The following is a 22558-nucleotide window of genomic DNA, read 5'->3' as shown; positions in this document are numbered from 1 at the left end:
TGCACCCGTTCAGTGCCCCTTCCCCCCAGCCTGCTCGCCTAACTGCCTGCAGCTCTGATACCACATGCTTCCCGGATGCATCACCAGGACTTCAGGAGCCAGCCTGGCTCAGCCCTGAGGCAATCACCTGTGGTCCTCCCCTGCCTTCCTCCCCTCCTTCATCTGTATTTCCCTTGGCGCAGGGAGGCAAGAACAACACCAAGCCTGAAGCCCCTGCTGCAGAAGCCCCTGGTAGGCAGAGGTTGGGGCTGATGGGGGCAGGGCCAGGCCGTGCTGACTTACTGCCGGAGCTTAATTCTTCTACTGGCTCCCCTTGGGTCCTACTGCCCCAGCTCCCATCATCTTTGACAGGCAGCCAGGGGCAAATGAATATTAATTTTCTAATTTTTTTAGGAGCCCAACGGGCTGGATAGAATGGCTTGGTGGGCTGGATGTAGCCCATGGATCGTATTTTTCCCACCCCTGATATATACCCTTTTCTTGGAAAACATTTTTGAAAGATTTTTAGAAAATGAAATGTAAGCATGGAGGGGGAGGGGTGGAAATAAGTAGCAGGGAGGCAGGCATGGGTTAGGGCCAGGAGCCCTAACTGCTTGATTCCCCCACCACCATCCTCCTTATATCTGCTTCTCTGCCATTGCTTACCCCACTGCAGTGGGGGAAGGGGGAGGGTCCAATGAATTTAAGACAACCCTCCAATAATAAGATTCTGTACATGGAACATTAGAAGAAATGTATAAATGTTCCATGTACAGAATCTAATTATTGAGGGGTCATCTTAAAATTCAGAGTTGCCTTGGATTCAGGTAAATATGGTATGTTTTCATAAAACAAACAACATTCCAAATTTTTATATGATGATACTCCCTAATTCTGAAGGGAAAGTGCACTCTAGTAAAATGTATTGCTCAGTTTGTAAGATACACTCCTTACAGCATTTTAATAGCACTCTGTCTGTGCAGGCACAACTTACTCTTCCCTTACGATATTTCAAACAAATCATAATTAATAGACTGGCACAGATTAAATTAGCCTCTCCATCATGCCTGCCTAAAAAAATCCTTCAGTATCAATGAAGGATTTTCAACTTGAGGATGACAATCCTATAAGAATACACAAATGGCAATGAGGTGAGGAAGAGTAGATAAACTCAATGACCTTCCCACATTGCTAAAAAGCAATGATCTTGCTTAGAGGAAAGGAGGAAGCCTGGAGCTTAGAAGGCAGGAAATGAGCCCAGTATGGAAAAAGAGAGAATTACTAGCTTAGGATGCTGTCATTCCAAACTAGTAGAGATGAGAATAGGGGAAAAAATCTTAAACTAACTGTAATAGAAAATGTTCTGGTACATGATTAAAGACACTGACATAAAATGACAACACACTACATCTTTAATAAAATACATCCTTCATCCCTCAATGAAGATAAATAGCTTAGGGCTCATTTTATTTCCATTACTCTGGGAGCGTTCATTTAAAAGTAATTTTTCACTATGTGGCTTGAAGAATAAAATGTTATAATAAATTAAAACATCCAACATAAATTTCTTTGCAGAAGTAGTAGAAGCGTGGTTCTCAACCAGGGTCCCACGAACCCCAGCAGGGTGCCACGACACAGGCGCTGCTGTGGCCACAGCAATCAGGTAATAAAATTCTCATGCATGTACTCCTGCTGCATTAGGGCTGTGATCAGCCTAAAGCAGGCAGGAGTTGGAGCCCTCCAAGTCCGGCCCCTCCCAAACTCCTCCCAGAAACAGAGGCACGTGGGACAGTTCTGCCCACCTGTCTCTGTTTCTGGGAGAAGTCTAGAAATGCCCAGACCAGGAAGAGCTACACAGCATAAGGCAATTCCTCCCTGCTTTAGGCCAATCATAGACCCAGAGCAACAGAAGCGTTCACACATGCCACTGCCCTTCCTGGGATGGCAGAGCAGCAGACACAGGGCAATTTTATCTGGACACAGCAACACCTGGTTCACTGTGTACTGAGGTAAACTGAAGCAGCATTAACAGTGCTTCTCAATCAAGAGGTCACTACTTTCAAAAAAGTGGTGGAGGGGTACCCTAACCTTGAAAAGGTTGAGAACCACTGCACTAGAAAGCTTGCTTAAAGTTCTCAGTTCTAGTGCTGTTCACCTCCTAGTCATTGTTTTGGTATCAATTAAATAGACAAATTGACAGAAATTCTATTTGCATAGCACTTACAACAGCAGGTTCCTGGACCATGACTAAGACCCTTGGGCACTACGGTGGTAGTACTAACAGTAGCAACAATAAGTTCCCCACTAATTAATATATTAAACTCAGAGTTAACTCTCAGACAACTGGTCTTCTGCCTAGTGAATTAGTAGAGTATAATCATACATGAAACTACTTTGTAAATCATTGATTCATCCCTGTTAATTTAACACTTAAACTTGTATGTGAATCTGTGCTGATATGTTGGCTCTTTGGAGCACCTACCCCTTAACACCCTTTTTTTGTTCATTTCAGTAGTGTTCCAAAGACTGCAGCAAGGTATGCATAGTTCAACTTCTGTGGAAGGAATTTCCCAAACAAGTTAATATAGATTCACTACACAGATTTAAGCACATACCATAATCCGAACTGCAGCAGATAAATTGTCTAATGGAAAATCTGGAAGCCCCAGTGTTGACGACTCTTGGGAGCAAAGAGTTGTAGCAAAAGACAAGAGCTGAGAAATTCTAGATAAGAAAAAAAAATGTTGTTTATACAGAGAAAATATATTTAGAAATATTAAATTCTAGGAAACTAAAAACAGCATATGTTGAAACTAGTTCTGAGTACAGTAAGTTTCATGTAATAAACTTTTGATGCATTAAGGACCCACAAAGCTATACATGAAAAGCTGTTTGATCATACTCCCACACTTGCATTCAATTCAAGTCAATCTCCAGTAATATAGACTACAAAAGGCAATCCTGATAGGACATAACAGTCAACTACTTAGGAATAATTTCTTATCATTATGAACATTTACCTGTCTGCAGAAATGTTGGATCCAACTGAGTATAATAGCTGAAGACAGTCCTGAAAATAGAACATAGCATCACATATCAAATTAATTACTGGGTCATACTGCGGATCAAGTTCATATCGTACAAACCATTTTTTATCTTTCCTTTAAATTAGACACCATGCCTTTTGTGGCAAAGAGGCCACCCACTTTCTGAACACAAAGGCAAATTTAAAAAAAAGAACATCATGATGTTAGCATATCTGTCTTTTAGGATTTAATAATGTTTAAGTCATTATGAAGTGTTTCTTCCTTTTCAGTAATTCATTGTACTTCAACATGAACCATCCCCTCCCCCAAAATGTCAAACGCATTCTATTTACATTCAAAGAGGATTTTTTAAAATTCTATAAAACATTAGGTCAAACTATCTATTAGTTGTGCTCAGCATACAAGCTGTAAGTGATCTAGAAAGGTACTTACCCTAAAGGGTAGATAATAAACATCTCTGGCTTGGAATCGAGAACGAAGAGGAGGGTCCAATGGATTACCAGAATACTTCGGTACTGGAAGGCCTAGTGCTATCACTCGAAAATCTTCACTGACTCTAACAATCTTCCACGCATCTAACTCAGTTTTAGTATGTTCCTGAAAGAACAGGAAAAAAAGACTTAGAAGTAAATGATATCTCGGGAGAAGCCACTAATAACCAGGGATCCTCGTTTTCACTGCTTAAAAAAATCCCAATTTTTCAGATTAAAAAAAGTAACCCAAAATCCACATTTTTTCTATGATTAAAATGAAACACTGCTATATATGTATTTAGTAGTAGCATTTCATTTTAATCATGGAAAAATATGGTTTTTGCATTACTTTTCTAAATCCAAAAATTGGGGATTTTTTTTTAATCAGAGAAAACCAGGATTCCTGCTAATAGCTAAACCACAGAGTGAAGAAGACCTATGATCAGAAATCTTCTAGCTAACTGCAGTTTTCTGTTGACCTGATCTTTAAAGCAGATAAAACAGAATATACCATGCTGGCCTATGATACTCCATTTGAAGATGATATAACTGAGCTTTCTAAACTAAGGGTGGCCAAAACATGCTTCCATGGGTTCAATCTGGAAGTTTTCAGAAATCTAAATATGGATCCCACTAATGGTCAAAAATGGGAACTAGATTTAGAAAAATCAGAGACACAATGAATCTTAATTATTTTATTCTTTAGAAAGAACCATAGACTTTTATTTTTTTTAATTATTACAAAAAAACTCCATTTTGTTTGAATGAAATATGGTCTACAAGAACAACAGTAATACAGGTTTATCACTAAGCATCTATTAATATTGGCAAACTTTAGTTGTTGTATGAAAGGATTCACTGCACAAACAAAAGTCAGCTCTGCAGTCTTCCCACATTACAACTGAACGTTATTTGAAATTGTACATGATTACTTCCTGCAGACCTAGATCCAGTGTAACGATTCACATAGGAAAACAGAGAATGAGCTATAAACTTGTATAATGCAGTAGTCCCCACAAACAACTAAGCAACATCAGATTTTGTATCACAATAGACGATTTATGCAAATCAACTAATATTAGTCGTATGCCTTAGGGAGTAATTTTGAAGCACTCTATCATTAGCAACGTATAAAAAGATGCACTTCATAATCTCAATTAAAACCCTATTTGAATTTAAAGTGTGTTCTCATTTCTGCTCTTTAAATTTAGCTTTATTTAAAACAACTTTTTCATCAATTATGTCTGCTAAGTGAATCAGCCTAGAATAAAATCAGAAAGAACAAAAATCTTCCCAGAATAGAATTCAATATTATCAGCTCAGTGGACAATGCCATGGAGGAGACTTGATATATTGTGAGTTTCCTTCCATAACTTGTGTGGGCTCAGAGCTACGTGAAGCTACATCTCTCATCTGAGGACTAAGTTTTTATGGGAAATTTAAAGTTATGATGGTTTCAAAGTTATATCAAATTGACTTTTCTAACTTTTAATTCCTCATAATACAATTGCCTAATGTAATTGCCTTCATCCTAAGGTAAGGGTTCAAAGTAGCGTTGGAAAAAGAAACACAAGGATTGCTGTGAGAGTGGTTTTGAGGGGAAAGGAGAGAGCAAAATGTATGCTCAGCCAAATTACATCACATGGGCTAGAAAGGAATGAACTTTGAACTTAATGTTTGGGACACATTTTTGCCAGTATGTTTTCATAAATATTCAGACACAGTCTAATTTTTAAATTTTTTTATAAATATCAATTGACTTGCCACTGACCGCTTATAAGGAGCTGGGAAACAGATAAGGAAGAATCAAGTAGGATATAGGAATCAGGCAGGATATGGGCCAGGGAACCACGAGACACACAAGTACAGGCCAAAGTACTGGCAGAAACATGGGAAAGCAGAGAGCAGTCTTCTCAAAGGTAACCTTGCTCCGTAAAACTTTGAAAAAATAAGGAAAAGGTCTAAGTAGCAAGTAAGCAGCAGTCTACAAAATCCCATTTAAGAGAATTTAAACTGCTCTTCTAAATACATTAATGGAGAATTATAGGGTGAGTAAAGGGCAATGAGCAATGTAAGGAATATGGCACCTCATTTCAAGATTAATTTCTAGACAGTCTAATAGGCCAAGGACCAAAGTTAGACAGAAAATGGTGTAAGTGAGCAGAAAGTGGTTTAAATCTGTAACAGAACAGAAGTTCAGTGCACATAAACCAGTTTCAAAATAGCAGAAACTGGTTTAAGATAAACCTGGTTGAATGTAGTATCAGACCTAACTGATTTGGGTCAAACCAGCTTATGGAACTTGTGTCCCAGACCCCTTCCTGGTTTAAGTTAAATCAGAGTCCCCCAGCATCCCAACATGCTTTTCAGCCCTGGCTGGGCTGTCTGCTCCAGACAGCAGGGCTGACCCCACCCCTCTCTTCCCTAACTGGAGCTTCAGCTGGCTGAGGAGGTAGGGGAATGCAGCCAGGAGTCAGCAGTGTCTGCCTGGCTTCACCCTGCTACACCCTCCCCTCACTCGCTGCTCAAGCAGGGATCCCTCCTCTCCCATAGGAGGGACTCAAGCAGCACAGACCCCAGATGGCACCTGGCCATGCCACCCCCATGCTAGCTAATGCTGAGACGAGAAGTGTCTGTGTACATGTCTCCATTTTCACTGAAACAAAAGCAGACAGGACAGTGTCCGCTTAGGGCTTTTTGGAACTAATCAGCAGGTCAGCTAGTAATGTCCCTCCACTCCTTTCTTGGAAAAAGCTGCTTAAGAAAAGCTTGAACTAATGAGAGAGGCTTTGTTTTCTTGATGGGCTGATAAACTCCCTACTAGCTCGCTTGCTTCAAAGGCAGTAAACTGTCAGTGTTCAAGAGGGGACAGAGAGAGGTATGAGAAATGACCTGGTTTGCAATGAATGCAGTGTCTGTCAGTTTGCTGAAGAAGTAGGGAGAGGGAGATTGAAAAGCTGAGTATCATCAACAGATGCATACAGTCCACACAAGCCATCCTCCCTCCTGCCCCCGCCCCCTTGCCTCAGAGTACTAGCTGGGGGCCAGGGTCTAGCTACACTCCCCACCCCTTGAGCAGCGAGCCGAGAAAAGCCTGTTGAAGGCTCCTTCCCCCTCTCCCTTCAGGCACCTCCTGGCTGGGGACTGTTCAGACCAGGGTGCAGGTTTAAACCCCTCCCTAATCATAGCATCTTGCCAGGGCCTGGCCATACCCCCACCCTAAGCTCAGCACTGTCAAAGGGAAGGGAGGGCTCACTCTAGCACCTCCCAGCTTCTAGCCTGAGCCACTTAAGGCATGTGCCTGCGTTTCCTGATTCAAAAGTGAATGTCTATCCAATTGCATATCAGTTTAATCTCTGCAGGTTAGATTAACCTGAAAAGATTGAATCAATTCAGGCTCAGGCTTTTTGAATGTCTGTTCCTAGCCATATTGTTTTTAATTCTTTATAAAGAGAATAATGTTGTTTGAAGTACATTTGAAATCCACCTCAACTGTTTTGCCCCCAACAAGCACTCTTGTTTGTGAATGGAAATGTGTGACTACTATAGTTAGTGGGTCTACTGCTTTTTATGAAGATCAAGAATTTTCAAAGGAAAAGTATTCACTGTGGGGGTTTTTGCCTTTCTCTGTAGCAGGAGGCACGGACCTCAACCTGGGATCTCTTGAGCATATTTTATAGAAGCTGGATATTAGCTTCCATAGTTTTCCTGGTTTACCTCTGGTAGGTTAAAGTGTTCAATTGTGTGTTTTGTCAGGGTTGACAGCAGTTTTACAAAGAGTTTTGATTTGGATTTGTAAAGGATGGCTTGGGTAGGGATGATCCTGCCTCAGACAAGGGTTTCAGATAGTCAGGCTCTGGAGGTCCCTTTCCCTTTACTTCTCTATGATTTTACGAAAAAGAATGTCTTTCTTTTACACAATGTCTGATTTTGCCCATAACCTTTGACTTAACTTGTTTACAGCCTGGCAAAGATGAAGACATCTCCTTGGGACATATGCTATTTAGTTCACAACAGCTTTTAGACTATCAGCAGTCTCCCAGGCAGCAGTAGTGGCTTTATCCACCCAGCAGAGTTGGAGTAACCCTGCTACTGTGAAGACATATCAGGCAAACACAGATCTGCAGACTCGGCCTTTCTCTGAATACAGAATGGCCTCACAGTCAAAAAGAGATGGAAAACCCAGACAGCACAGTGCTTGTTCAATACCTGTAGCAGTCTGTCATAGCGTTCAGCAGACATAAGAAATCGTCCATCCTCAAGCTGCATTTCCCGGTTTTCCAACAAATTGTTTAACACTGGCAAGACGTTCCGCTCTGCCTTCTCCAAGCCTTCCAACACAAGGATTCTCCCTTCTGTAGCCGCACGGACTGCACACTTTTTCAACAACAATAAAGCAACATTAGAAAGAAATACAGTATTATATAGCACATGAAACTGAACTCAAAATTAAGAACTTCACCCTACTCACACTTCCTGGCACAGTTTTTACTTACATGCTATAATAAAGCATTATAGCCACTAGTAAGCATCTGTAGCATCTTGCCTTTAGACAGTGATTAAATAGAAGACATTTTTCTATACAGAGAAGGAGCACCAACAGGTGTTTTTCTCAGCATTACTTAACATAATAAACTGAACTGCATTGAAACAATATGTTTGTGCAATATATTTTTGGTAAAATATATTGCATTAGTATTACTTTACTGTGAAAAAAGGGATGAAAAGAAACGCATAAAGAAGTCTAAATGTCTCCCTTTGAGGTTTAGGGCTGGAACTCAGGTTGTGTGGTACCATCCCATTTAGGTAGCGCCACTCATATTAACATAATATGTAACGCAAAATCAGGTTTAAAATTACACAAAAAGCAAGTGAGAATTCAGTAGGAAGACTTAAAAAAACAGCGGAGCATCTCTATGATGCTACATACTCATCCACTGAGCTAGAATTTAATCTGTGAAATCTGTTTAAAGTAACAACTCAAGGGATCAATAAAATACAGTTGTTCAAAGATCCTTCATGCCATTTTACATAGCTGTAAAATGTAAAATTCTTCTACTAATGGATATTAATTTTAAAATATATATAATGAATAAATTTTTGGTAATAAGATAAATGATAAACTTTGATTTGTGCTATTTAATATTTTGTTTTTTCCAATATTTTTCATTTATTTTCCTTTTTCATTTATAATATGAACATAAGGAAAATGCAGAAGTTACACGTCAGGGTGGATATTTATAACAAGACAAAAACAAATTTACAGAGTTTAGAATTAGCCATGAGATTACACTTGCGGTATGCCACTAATTCGATCAACATGATGTTGCTTTAATTTTCTGCCAGCATAACTATACTGAAATCAAATGTTCTTGTCTATCCTACTGTATAACTGAAGTAATTTCGAAATAAATCAGACTTCTTTTAAATGATGCAGTCATAAGTCTCCAATAAGCTATTTGGTGGGTAGGGAAAATAGTATAGGAATGGAGGTGATCTTTAAATGAAGAAAACTTGAGGGGATTTGTAATAAGAACCATTTTGGAAGACTGAGGCTTATCCAATAAGGTTTCATGTCTAGAGTGTATTGTACTTTATTTTGGAGAGTGAGAACTGTTTATAATAGTGGCATGTTGATTTTTAATTAAAAAAGTTCAGCCACAGATCATGCTGAACCCTGTTGTCAATAATTCAAGCAAGCTTCCTCATTTTCCCATGATCTTAGCCCAGCTTATTGAACTTTATATTCACAATTACTGGCCAGTGGAAGATTGCTGAATTTCTAATACTTTCTTATTCACACAATCAATTTGCACAATAAAGGTATCCCATAAAGTACCACCTGGGCTAAATTTAGTTATAGGCACGGTCTTCAGGCATCGTATCCAGAAGGATTTAATAGCAGTAGTTTCCTTAAAATGCTTTTATCTGTTTATATAACTGCAAAGGGAATATGTCCTAAAGTCCCTTCCCTTCTCAACATCTCTTCCAAGCTCCTACTAGAGCACACACTTAAAACAGAGGCATTTCCTAATACCCTGTCCAACACAGAGCCCTTTGATAAACATAAGTGAGGGACAGAACAGAAGAAAAGACATGTAAAACAAACCAAGAGAAGGAGATAGAGATGGGGGGAGAAGACAACAGTGGAAATGAAGAGGGAGAGGGGGGAACTGAAAGAGAAGGAAAGGAAGACAAGAAGAAAAACTGAAATTATAGGAACAGGGAGATACAGAAAAGAAGGCCAAAAACAGGGTCGGAAAGGAAAAAAAGCTAGGAAATAATGGTAAAGAATAAAAATGAGAATGAAAAATGGAAAGTAAAAACCACAGAAAACATAGAACTGATATGAAAAGGAAGAGACACACACACAGAGAGAGAGAGAGAGAGAGAGAGAAAGCAGAGTCATAAAACTCCAGAAAAAAGAAAACAGCCCAAAACTTGAGTACAAGGCAACAACACCAATTCATGTGTAATGCTGGAGACGAGGTAAAATCAAAGATAGAAGTAGAAGATCTACACATTTCTTATGCAAGAAACAGTTATGGTAGCAGCACAACAAGCTTCTCAAGCCACCTAGTAAGTAGCAAAGGAAAGAGGCATAACTCCAATTCTATTAAGGGCTACTTACAAATAATATTTCAAATAGAGGGTTACCTTGGAGCGTGTAGTCTAGCTAACTTGCCAGGCCACTGATATTACCCTGGTGGGCTACATATTGTATACCTTTGTGCTAAGGATGCCTGGACATTATTGTTTCCAAGCTAGATTCAAGCCAGTAATTTAAAAGGAAAAGGCACCCTACATATCATGGTACCTATTTCCAGATCAACTCCCCTTCTCCTGAGCCTGTAGATAAAGTGTATGCAATGTTTTGAATCAATAACTAGCTTCAAAATAAATGTCTGAGGAGGCTGGAATGAGACTGGAGGCTGGAATGAGGCCTTAATATATCCTTCTCTTCAACAGAATCGCTAGGTAGACTTAAATTAATTTCTTCTGAAAGCTATATATAAATCAGTTTTATTCTGTTTACCCACAGCCTAAAAATCAAGACCCTTGTCTGCCCATTATTTCTAACCGGCAGCATAAAATGTCCACATTCCTACTCTCCATCCCTACCACATAAAATTCTTCTATCAAAGAAAAACTGACTTCGTGGTCTAGAAAATTATTAGGTAAAATAAAAAATGGGTATCAACTACCCAAAAAGAAACCTGCAGTCTTCAAAGGTGTCAATCCAGTACTTTGAATTTGCAAACTGTTCTTACTCTGTGTAGGCGTGGAGTGTGAGGAAAGCCAGACTAAGCATCAACAAACTATGTCTTTGCCAAGTTGGTAAGATCCTGTGTATTTTATAGCAACAGAGCCTTTATGAGTGAATTTTACTAGCCAGGGGAAAATACACAAACAGTTCATATGGTTTCAAAATATTTTGTGTAACCATAGAATCTTTTTGAATCAATTCAGGTATGTATACTATGGAGATAGGCTGCAGCCTGTAGCTTTCCAGTATCAATGCAAATCCATTCTCAGTCAATTCATGCGTGATAGAAATTCAGGTTTTCTTGCATGTACAAGTAAATATATGATCAAATTACTAACTTCAAAGAATAACCCATTAACAGTGTCATCAGAATTTTAATAATGAGAAACATTTAAAAATAAAAAAGCAATTGTAACAATTGTATCAACATCCAAGGATACTGATATGAGCCGTAACAGTAACTGTTATGCCTACATGTTTCAGTAGCAATATAACTGCAGCAAAATTGCTTCAACTTTAACCCCGTTTCATTCAGGGTCAAAGTTAGAATAATTTAGCTCAGGGTATTATTATAGGACCATACCCACTAACAGCTAGAATGTAACACCTATTGCACACTCCCAAGCAGCAACTCCTTCTCCCCTTTAAAGCAGGGATCGTTAACATTTTCAGAAGTAGTGGGCCAAAATAACACAGCTCAGTCTGAGGAGGGACAGCACTTCTGACCTAGGGCAGTGCTGCTAATCCCCGCTGCCAAATTGCTGTCAGCGTGCACGTGACCTGACTGCCATTTCTAGAAGCTGCAGAATCCCCCTGCTGCTGAAATGCCACCAAACTGCCCCATTGCCAACATGCCACCAATATCTAGACTTCATAGTCTAAATTAAATGTTTTGGTGAGACAGATCTAGCCTGTTAGGTTTAGGTTGCCAGCATCTGATTAAAAGGTATGCATATTCTTATCCTGAAGGACCAGATTTAAAAAAATAAATTACAATTCTATTTTACAACCCATTCCCCCAGACCTAGCGAGCTATTTGACATTTTACTCTAAAATATATATATATATTGCTCAATATACAGCATGACTTTTCAAATCTTCTTTTACTAATTATAATTTATTTTTACTATTGACTCCATCTACAATTAATGTCTTTAACCTTTTATCTATCAAAGCTTTTACAGCATATGCCTATGGGTCACAAGTAATGAATTTTCCCAATCAACCAGAAACGATGGAAGACATTCTCTTAGGTTAGCTGTTATTTCAATTTTTGTGTGTGTGCATATATGTGGGGAAGAGGGGTGGGTTGAGCTAAAATATAAAACAAACATAGAGATGAAGGGGAGGACAAATTTCAAATCCCTCTAGAGAGATTTTTTGAAGCAGCTTTTTTCATAATTTTATACACACACACTTTTATATATATATTCATAAATTCAGTATATAATATATATTGTGGGCAGAGACCCAAAATTGTATAACTAGGAAAAAAGTATTCAAATTACTTTCCTGGTTTTGTTATGAGAGTTCCTGGTTTTTGAAGATACTTTTTTACAGGTATAGAATGAAACTGGAATTAGCAAACTCCATTTAGAAATTTAGTGCAGAAGCCATTAGTAGTCAAATAACATTTTATTAAGTCTTTTTGCTTTCAGGCAACAAAATCAGCCTATCTTAACTGCTGTGTTTTTCCTGCACATATCCTCCAGAGCAGGTATCCAGGTAACCGTGCTTTTAGTGCTTCTGGGTAGAGGTGGGAGGTTGGAAAGAGCTTGATTCTTTTTCTCATGAGCAAAATAATCCCTTGCTAACAGATACGGTAAATCTGAAAACAAACATTTGACAAAATCATCTCACCCTTTTTAGCAAAAATTAATACTGAGAATCTCAGGGTTATCATCAAGGTAATTATCTGTATAATTTCAAAACTCATTGATTGATATTTTAAACATATCCTATCATTGTGCCTTACAAGAGGATGAGACACCACAGCAGCTTTTAGGGCAGGGGCTGCTTTTTCCTCTGCATCAAGCAGCAGCTTGTGCCCAGATGCTGCCACTGCTCAGTGTGGGCGCATAGTATGGAGCAGGTGCAGGGCACGGCAGGCCGGGGTCAAGGTTGTGTTGCTCCGCTTTGGCCAAAGCAAGTCCAAAGTGGGCACAGGGCAGGCCTGGGTTGGAGCTGGGGCTGTTGGCAGTGGCAGGGAGGAGACACAGGGTGCACAGGCTCCAGGGAAGCATGAGAGGGGGCTGTGCTGACCAGCCTGTGGCAGCTCCTCACAACTGCCTATGTGGCCCAGGGATCCAAATAACTGTCCCCCTGTGGTATATGGAGCTGTGAACAATTGGGATATTTGCATTACTAAATGCTAGAAAAATCTGACAGGTCAGCTAGACGTGGGAAACCACGGTTCTTTACATCAGTGCTTCTCAAACTATCTGATGTGGTGGACCGGCAATTTTTTTTCCAGTGGGCCAGGGACTGGTGCCTGGTTCAGCCGGTGGCAGCAACTGTGTGTAACAGCGCTACACAAATGCGCGACCGGCTGTTTCTTTCTCTTTCCTCACCTTGCACGATGTGACATCACCTGGCATGTTGGAACGTACGAACTGTGGCGCTACGACATATCAATGTTATGCTTCTGAAAATATATTTCTTTCTTTCCTGGCAACTTGCTGCAGACCGGTGACCGGTGGCTCGCGGACCGGCACTGGTCCACAGACGACCACTTTGAGAAGCACTGCTCTATATAACACTGACTGACCTATCTTGTTGTCCAATTTTCAGATCAGGGTAATTAACTACCCAGTTGTTTTTCTTTTTTTTAAGTTTTAACAAATGCAAAAGCTGCTGAAAAATACTGCAGTGGATTTACTGCAATTATCCTTTATTACATAGATTGTAAGGGGCTGGAAGGGACCTTGCAAGATCATCAGGTCCAGCCCCCCTGCACTAGGCAGGAAAGATGACTAAGGTCAGGTGACCCCAGCAAAGTGACTGTCCAGTCTCCTCTTGAAGATTTCCAGGGTAGGTGATTGCACCACCTCTAGAGGGAGTTTATTCCACAGTCCAGACACCCTAACTGTGAAGAAGTTTTTCCTAGTGTTAAGCCTGAAGCAGCCTTCCAGGAGTTTGTGGCCGTTACTCCTGGCTTTCTCCACGGATGCCCTGGTGAACAGTTGCTCGCTGAGTACCTGATGTATTCTCCCAATAGAGCAGTAAGCTTCTACCAAGTCCCCTCTCAGCCTTCTCTTTTTTTTGGCTGAAGAGACCCAAGTCCCTCAGCGTTTCCTCATATGGCTTGCCGTGCAAGTCTCTGATCATACAGGTGACTCTTCTCTAGACTCTCTCAAGCTTTTCCACATCCTTGTTGAAGTGTGGCACCCGGAACTGGATGCAGTGCTCCAGCTGCGGCCTCACCAATGCTGAGTAAAGTGGAAGAATCGCTTCCTGGGTTTTGCTTGAGATGCCACAGTAGTGTTTGCCCTGCTGACTACATCGCACTGATGACTCATGTTCATATTATGGCAGGGGCTTTCAACTTTTTTGGATCAGTGTACCCCTGGTGGTTGGACGTGGAGCTGGGCAAGGTGGGGGTGGCACACGGCTGAATGTCGAGTGGCAGCAGCTGCCACGTGTGAGCTTCCCCTGCCCCATGCGGGATGATGTGTGGCGGTGCTCTGTCCCCACCCCCTGCATGTACACCCCTAGGGCCTTCTCAAGTACCCCCAGGGGTACATGTACCCCCCAGCTGACAACCCCTGTACTCTGATCTATTATTACCCCTAGGGCCCTTTCAGCTGTGGTGCTAGTCAGTTTGACGCCACTGAGCCTGTAAGTATGTTGGGGATTGTTCGTTCCCAGATGGAGCACTTCACAATTTTCAATGTTGAATTTCATCTAGTTCTGATCCACCCAACTTGTCAGCCTGTCTGCCTGTATCTGCAGCCTATTTTCAAGTGTGACCACACTCCCCGATAATCTGGTGTCATCCGTGAACTTGTCCAGTGAGCTCTTCACCCCCATATCCATCGATAAAGAGGCTGAAAAGCACTGGACCAACCACAGACTCCCGAGGGACACCACTGGCCACTTCTCACCAGGATGACACAGATGCGTTCATTAGAACTCTCTGGGTCCTACCCTGCAGCCAGCTTCCTGCCTACCTAACTGTCCAGCAATTAAGCCCACAATCCTCCAATCTTCCCATGAGAACATTGTGGGATACCAGATCAAAGGCCTTTTTGAAGTCTAGGTATACGATGTTGACCTCCTCTCTTTTATCCAGGTGGCAAGTTACCTGGTCATAGAAGACAATATTAGTAAGACAAGACCTGCCCGCGATGAAGCCACTCTGGTTGTCATTCAGAATCCTAACTTCTGCAAGCGAATCACACATAGATTACTTGATTAATTTTTCCAGGATATTCCCTGGGAAAGAAGTTTTATATAATTGCCCGGGTCCTCTGTCCTCTCCTTCTTGAAGACAGGCACAACACTGGCCCTCTTCCAGTCTTCAGGGACCTCCCCCAAGCGCCACAAGTTTTGGAAAAGTTTCACCAGAGGTCCTGCTATGACTTTGGCCAGCTCCTTCAGCACTCTCAGATGAAGTTCAGTCTGTCCTACTGACTTATAAATGTCTAATTTTTCTAACTGATCATGCACTGGCTCAACGTCAACAATAAGAAGGGGTCATTCCCAGCTTACTCATTCTGAACTTTATCTAGTATGATTTTCCCTTTATTCCAGTGAAATACCAAAGCAAAGTAGTCATTCAGGAGTTCAGTTTTCTCCTGAGTGTCAGTAACCAGCTGTCCTGAGTTGTTAAGCAATGGCCCCACACTTCCATTTGTTTTCCTCCTGTTTCTTACATACTTAAAGAAGGACTTCTTATTGTCCTTGATTTCTGTTGATTAAAATTCAGTCGCCACCTTAGCTCTTCTAATATGCTCCCTACGAGTGTAGGCCGTTGTTGTATAGTCCACTGTCCCAAGCTTCCATTGTTTGTATGCCTCTTTCTTCTTTTTTTAAGAGGACCAGGATATCCCTATTAAGCCAAAAGGGCTTACCAGCCCTTCTGCTACCTTTTCTCCGCATGGGAATGGACTTCTTTTGTGCTTCAAGGATTGTGTCCTTGAGGATCTATCACTTTTCACCCACTCCTTTCACCTTCTGTCCCTGGTCCCACAGCACTTCCCCTACTATTGCCCTGAGCCTGCTGAAATTTGCTTTTTGGAAGTCCAAAACATCAACCCTGCTCTCTGATTTGCCTGCCTTGCGACAAACAGTGAACGTAATGGTTTCGTAGTCACTGTCACCCAGGCTAAGAAAGGGGCAACTGGGAATGGGATCTTTTAGTAGGAAACAACTGATTAAATTAACTAAATTAATCATAACATGCTTCTTCTACAGTAAAAATGTAAACAACATAAGGGATTAAGTAGAAAGAGTGAACAAAAGAATTCTTCAGATGCTTTCAAGACTAAATTTGCCACTGCATTAAACTTTCTGTACTGAATGGGAAGACTAGAACTCAGAGGGAAGTGTAACTTCCAGAAACATGGAGGACTTTGAAACATAGTAAATAATAAAGTTTGCTGTGCATCTTCCACCAAGTTTTTAACATTCTTCTAGTCAGTGTGCTAGAGGCAATATCTTTTACTAGACCAACATTCTTCTACACATGCAATCAGACCTATAGTTGGTTGCTAAAAAGAAAGAGGCCTTCAGCTTCCAAATACCACTTTATTATGGAGCTCTCAGGAAGCCTTTCTGAACATCTATAAATGCATCGATAACTATATTAATATTAGCACCACAGCCAAGAAGGTCTTTGAACAAAAGACACTAAACATATAAAGCACTCGAAGGAGACTGGAAAAATTTGATGGCCAATATGGTCATCAACCTCTGCGGCTAACTGACTTGACCTAACAAATATCACTAACAAAAAGACCATCCTAGAAACACACAATACTCCAAAATGATTCAAGGCACTTTTTGTTGGACAACCTGACTGATGACAACTACACAGATTACACGTTAAGCCCAGAACAAGAGAGGCTGAAAATGTGGTTTATGGAATGTAATCTTGAATTCCTTCTTTCTCTTCTAACACTGAAAATGAATAGTTCTATTACTACCCCAAGTTTATTTTGCCAAAGAATTGTATCACAATTTGTTAAATCAGAGAAAGTAATTAAAGTAAAAGTCATGGAAATTAAAAGTCATTTTAATCTAGTTTCTTCTTAATTTTAAATTTTAAAAATTTAAATTTTAGGAGGCCGTTTTTTGTACAACCAGCCCAATATTATTCGAGAATATTAAGATTGGTTTGTTTGTAACTTTCAATACACTAAATATTAAAAAGGCAATAATTTACTGGTACATGGTTTTAAAATTGGTTTGTTGCTGTTGCTAAATTAAATATTCTTGAGTGGCAACTACAACCCATAGATAGTTTTGTTGATAAATACAGCATTTAATCTTACTGTAGCAACACAATATTTATTATAGCACTAACAGTTCTCCGAGAAAGCAGAACACATGCTCCAAAATCTAAGCTGGCAGAGTTACATTTTCCAAAAGCATTTTCACACTAACTTAAGTAAGTCTGTTAAGGCTAGAGACAAAAGTTGCACATAAACCAGTTTAAGAGAGCAGAAACTGGTTTAAACCCATAACAAAACTAAAGCTCAGTGCACATAAACCAGCTTCAAAATATCCAAAACTGGTTTAAGATAAACCTGGCTGAATGTAGCATCAGCCTTAACTGATTTGGGTCAAACCAGTTTATGGAACTTGTGTCTCAGACACCTTCCTGGTTTAAGTTAAATCAGAGTCCCCTGGCATCCCAGCATGCTATTCAGCCCTGGGCTGTGCTCTCTGCTCCAGAGAGCAGGGCTTTTCCTACCCCTCTGCTTTCTAGCCGGGGCAGGGGCATGGCCAGATGCTGGCCTGGCACAGCCACTTAAGGGAAGGGGCAGGGAGGTGGTTTATTCCTCCCCCCTCCCACCAGAGGACCGCTCTAGCAGCAGGGACAGGGGCATGGCCAGAGCCAGTGGGCATGGCCCCACCATCTGCCTGGGGCTGAGACTGGAGGCTGAGCTAGGCTGGGCCACAGGCACTGCTGAGGGCGTGCACAAAGAGGCTGGCTCAGGGAGGGCAGGCCCTTCGCAGTCACCTGCTGCTCAAGCTGGGGCCACAGGAGCTGTGCTCCTGGATTGCTCCAGGCTCCCCTCCCAGGCTGGGCTGGGCTGCCATGGAGCTGCAGCTGGCTGGGAAGGGCCTGGCACAGGCCACCAGGGTAGGGCCCTTCTCAGCCAGCTGCAGCTCTGTGACAGCCCAGCCCAACACACATGGATGGCAGCTGGCTGGGCAGCAGCACAGAAGCAATGCCACTGCAGCTGTAGGTGGGTGCCTTGGCAGCCAGACTGATAGTGCCAGCCATGTTAATCATGCCCATGGCTGCCTGGTCTGCTTTGGAGGCACCAGCAGGCCAGAAGTCTGGCAGCTGCCCACTGCAGAGGCTAGTGTGCCCACAGCCACCACCATAATGCCCCCTGTCCATCACTGTGCAGTACCCAGCCAGCAGTAGCCACACCAGAAGCTGCATGCTGGCTGGGGCTGGCAGGGCTGTTCTACCTGCCTTGTCTCCAGTTGCCTGTGCTGCCGTCCCTGTCCCTGCCACACTGCTCTGGGTGGGCAGGAGGACAGTTTCAGCCCGGTGGCTTCTTCCCAGTGCATGAAGCTCAAACTTCAGCTCCTGGTCAACTTCCACCCACTCTGCCTGCCGGGTGCAATGAGCAGCCCCTCCAGGCAGGAGGAGTGGAAGGAAGGTAGCTGGGAACTGGAGCCAGGGCTCCATGCGCTAAGCAGAAACCACCAGGATGAAACTTTCTCCCCGGTGAAGCAGTGCAGTGCAGCACAGCAGGAGCAGGAGCAGGAGCTGCAGCTGGAGGTGAGGGGAGCAGAACTGCCCTGCCGGCCTCTGCCACTGCAGTTTCTGGCCGCCCCCCAACCCCAGGACAAGCCTGGCAAGGGCTGCTTCCCCCTCCTGCTCCAGGCACACCCTGGCTGGGGTTCCTGCAGGCCAGGGTGGGGGATTAAACACCTCCCCAATCATACTTAGTGGCCTGCCAAGGGCCTGGCCATGCCCCCCCAAGTCAGCTTCCCTCCAGCCTTGTGGCTGCTATGGAAAGAAAGGGAGGGTTCACTGTAGCACCTCCCAGCTTCTAGTCTGAGCCAGCACCACTGCTTGACCCGCACAGTCTACGGCAGTACACTCCCTCACCGGGAAGAGGCTTGCACTCCCAGAGACACCATAACAGGGGCTGCATTAGGATTGTTACCCCCTCACTGGTCCAGCAGCAGGGGTGGGGTCATGGCCAGACACCAGCTGGCATGGCTCCCCTGAGGCTTAGGTGGCAGGGAGGGGGTTATTCCCCCCTCCATCGCCTCTCCCCACAGGGAATCCCAGCCAGGTTCTGCTGGCCAAGTGTGAGCAGCAGAGGCAGCGATTGGGGCTCCCAGACCCCAGCTGCACTCCCCCAGGGGGAGAGAGGACAGAGGTAAGAATAAACCCCCTCCCTGCTGACCCTGACATGGGCTGCTGCGCCCTGGCCAGGCAGACCCCAGCTCAGGTCCGTGCTGCTGGGAACAGGGGATGGAGGTGGGAATTAAACCCCCCTCCATCTTTGTTCTCTTCACGCTGCTGCTGGGGCTGGTAGCGAGGGCGCAGGTGAAAAATGCATGGCAGGGGCTGCTTTTCCCTTCTGGATAAGACAGACTGTCAAAAAGACAGAGCAATCTTTGCAGGTTAGTTTAAGTTGCTTATATTGAACTGATAAGTAAGTGAACAGACAGTCATTTTGATTCCAGAAATGCATCCACATGCCTGCAGTGGCTCAGGCCAGAAGCCAGTGGGCACTATTGAACTTCTGTCCCAGATCGCCTCCAGATTCAAGTTAACTCACAATTCCCCAGCATCCTAGGATGCTCTGCACCTCCCCTGCAAACCTCACCTTGCAGGGCAGGTGGGCTAGGCTTGGCCCAAGCTGTCTGCTCCAACTAAGCAAGGAGGCATGGTCTAATGCCCCTCCTGGCTTCTGACCTGAGCCACTGCAGGCATGTGGCTGCATTTCCAGAATCAAAATGAAGGTCTGTTCACTTACTTATCAGTTCAATCTATGTAGCTTAGACTAACCTGTGAAGATTGAATCTATTTAGCCTCAGGCTTTCTGAATGTCTGTACTTAGCCAGAAGACCACACAAGGCCAGAATGTTTCTGACACTCTTTAAATAAGAATCCATGTTTTATATATATTCCTATTTAAAACCTCTGGGTTTATCTTATGAATCATGTGTAGGTATTTGCACACCTAACAGGGCTAATGTTGTATGGTACCCTTAAAAGGATTTGCATCGCTCTGGGTTATAAAATCACTGGGTTAGAGTATGTCTGCTCTTTTAGACCACCCATCATAGTGCACTTGTAGCATGGAGACAGATGAGAAAATTTACTCATTTTGAGCATCAGAACCATGTGTGAATTGTAGGACAATACATAAAAAGACCCCAAATTTTATTTTATTTTGTGTACAACCTTACAAGTTTTGTATTTTAGAATATTATTTAGTCCTATTGTATCTTCTTTTTTCACTTACCATTTACCAAATTTTCTTCCTCTTCATCACATCATTCTCATATAATGCCAATCAAATATTCTCAGAAAAAAAATAGTACTAGGGATAGGGCTGGAAGAATAACTTGGAGGGTTATTTTTTCCATCTTCACTGTTCCTCTCTCCAATACCTGAACACCCTCTTTTGTGACGAAATACTGTCTGCCCTATCTGAATGATTTTCCTGCTTTAGAGGTTCTGTTTTGGTCACTTCAGAGCCCAAAACATAATAGCATGTTCACATAATAGCATGTTTCCACAATGCACTAGGGTCTTTTCTGTCCTGGAAAGTGATGGAAAGAGAAGCATGTTTGCATTTGTAATGGATTACTGAGAAGAGAGAATAAATTTACTAGGCTTAATAAATTTTAAAAGTTCTATATCACACTGCATCCCCAAAGGAAAAACTAGCAGTCTGTCTTCTGGAAAATTATAATAGGAATAATTAATCACTGGTTTAAATATCTTTTACACAAAAAGATGCCATGCATCCTTTCATTGACAATCTTAGGGAAGTGTACTTGATGAACTTGCAAGGTCATCTAGCCCAGCCTCCTGCTCAATGCAGGATCATCCCTGACTAAACCATCCCAGCCAAGAGTCTGTATAACCTGCTCTTCAGACTTTCCAAGGATAAAGATACCGTAAGTTCTCTAGGTAGACTGGTCCCAATGCTTGACCACTCTCATGGTCAGCAAATTCCTCCTAACCTCTAACCTAAATTTTCTCTGCTACAGTTTAAAACCATTATCACTTAAAGATAGAGGGGTTTGGGTCAGAGCTCTGCCCAGGGTGAGGTGAAATAGTGGGTCACCGTTCAAATGAGGGTCACAAGAGGGCCCGAGAGGCTGCATGCCGACCCACTAAGGATTGTGAGTAGGCAAGCCTGATGGCCTACGAGGTCATTCAAGGGAGCAAGGCAGGTTGGGTGTGGCCCAGTGAGGAGCAGCATGTTAGACGCCCAGTGAGAGAGGCTGTAGTGTGAGAGGCCCCAGTGAGAGGGGGACGGTATGAGTGACACCCAATTGGGTGGAGTGAAAGGACATATGTATGAGGCCTAGCAAGGAGCTGAGTCTGGCTTGGCCTCAAGCCAGAGCATAGAGCGAATTAAGGATGCCATCTACAATGCATGGGACCCGATAACGGGAGGTCAGAGTCGTGTACAGCACTCCCTGGCATCAGGGCAGTAAAATGGGCAACCTCCTGTATTTATATACCAGCTTTGGGAACAGCAAGTCGTGGCAGGTGAGACTGGGCAGATTTCCCTACTTAGACAGGTGGGTGTGCTGATATGAGACCCAGCCCCAGGATGGCCCCCGTCATACTAATATTACACGTATATGCCAAGAAACAGGTACGAACAGTACAGAATAATAATCACAGCTATAGTAAATAGCTATTGGCCTTAGTATGGTTACCCTAATGCAGTGGAGTTTTTATACACTGACATCTATAGTCAAGCCATCAGTTATTAATCATGGACTTACACAATTTACATCTAGCAATTACCTAGTTCAAAAAGTCCAAACCATTTTCCATAGTCCTTTCACAGGTGTATACTGAGTGTAAAAGGCATAAAATCTTTAATTTGATCACCTCAACCATTTCATTCAACTAATTCCACGTCTCATTTAATTTTTTTAATCAGCTTTCTGATTCTTTCTGATTAACAGAAACCAAACTCTGTTCTACGTGGTGCTAACTTACAGGGCTTCCTGTCATGTTCACTTTCAAGACAGAATAGCTTAGCTGTCATTACTGTCATTTTTTACATTTAACTGATTACCACACTAAGTCTTGCAGCCTAAGGTAGAAATTATTTTTTCCTGCTGCTTTCTTCTGTAATCAAATCACTGTAAATATTTTTTCCCTGTTATGAAAACATGCAATCAAGGCTACAGAATCATTGTATTAAATACTAAGATGCTTACCTATTTTGCACATGCGCCAAATGGCATATCTAACTATGCATTTGCAAACATAAAATAAGAAAGTACTATACACAATTACTAGCTCTGTGGACAAAATATGAGAAGTCATATTTGAAAATTCAATCCACCATTTGCAATCTTTAATTACCCGACTGTCACACGGAGGAATCAAGGGA

The 22558-nt window shown here is 42.3% G+C and overlaps 1 protein-coding gene across 1 annotated transcript in view; it reads right to left on the bottom strand.

Annotated features, from left to right (window-relative positions):
• VWA8 (von Willebrand factor A domain containing 8) overlaps positions 1-22558 on the bottom strand; it is a gene marked incomplete at its 5' end in the record, with an annotated part of 370441 nt that overhangs the window by 287382 nt on the left and 60501 nt on the right. Inside the window, 4 exons of the mRNA XM_019523815.1 lie at positions 2595-2703; positions 3000-3049; positions 3459-3623; positions 7709-7876. Of these exons, the coding sequence (XP_019379360.1) occupies positions 2595-2703; positions 3000-3049; positions 3459-3623; positions 7709-7876 (492 nt within the window). The remainder of the gene's footprint in view (positions 1-2594; positions 2704-2999; positions 3050-3458; positions 3624-7708; positions 7877-22558) is intronic.

Source organism: Gavialis gangeticus, unplaced genomic scaffold (genome assembly GCF_001723915.1).
Source record: "Gavialis gangeticus isolate Ggan-Ray unplaced genomic scaffold, GavGan_comp1, whole genome shotgun sequence".
NCBI lineage: Eukaryota > Metazoa > Chordata > Crocodylia > Gavialidae > Gavialis > Gavialis gangeticus.
This window is presented reverse-complemented; position numbering and strand designations above follow the sequence as displayed.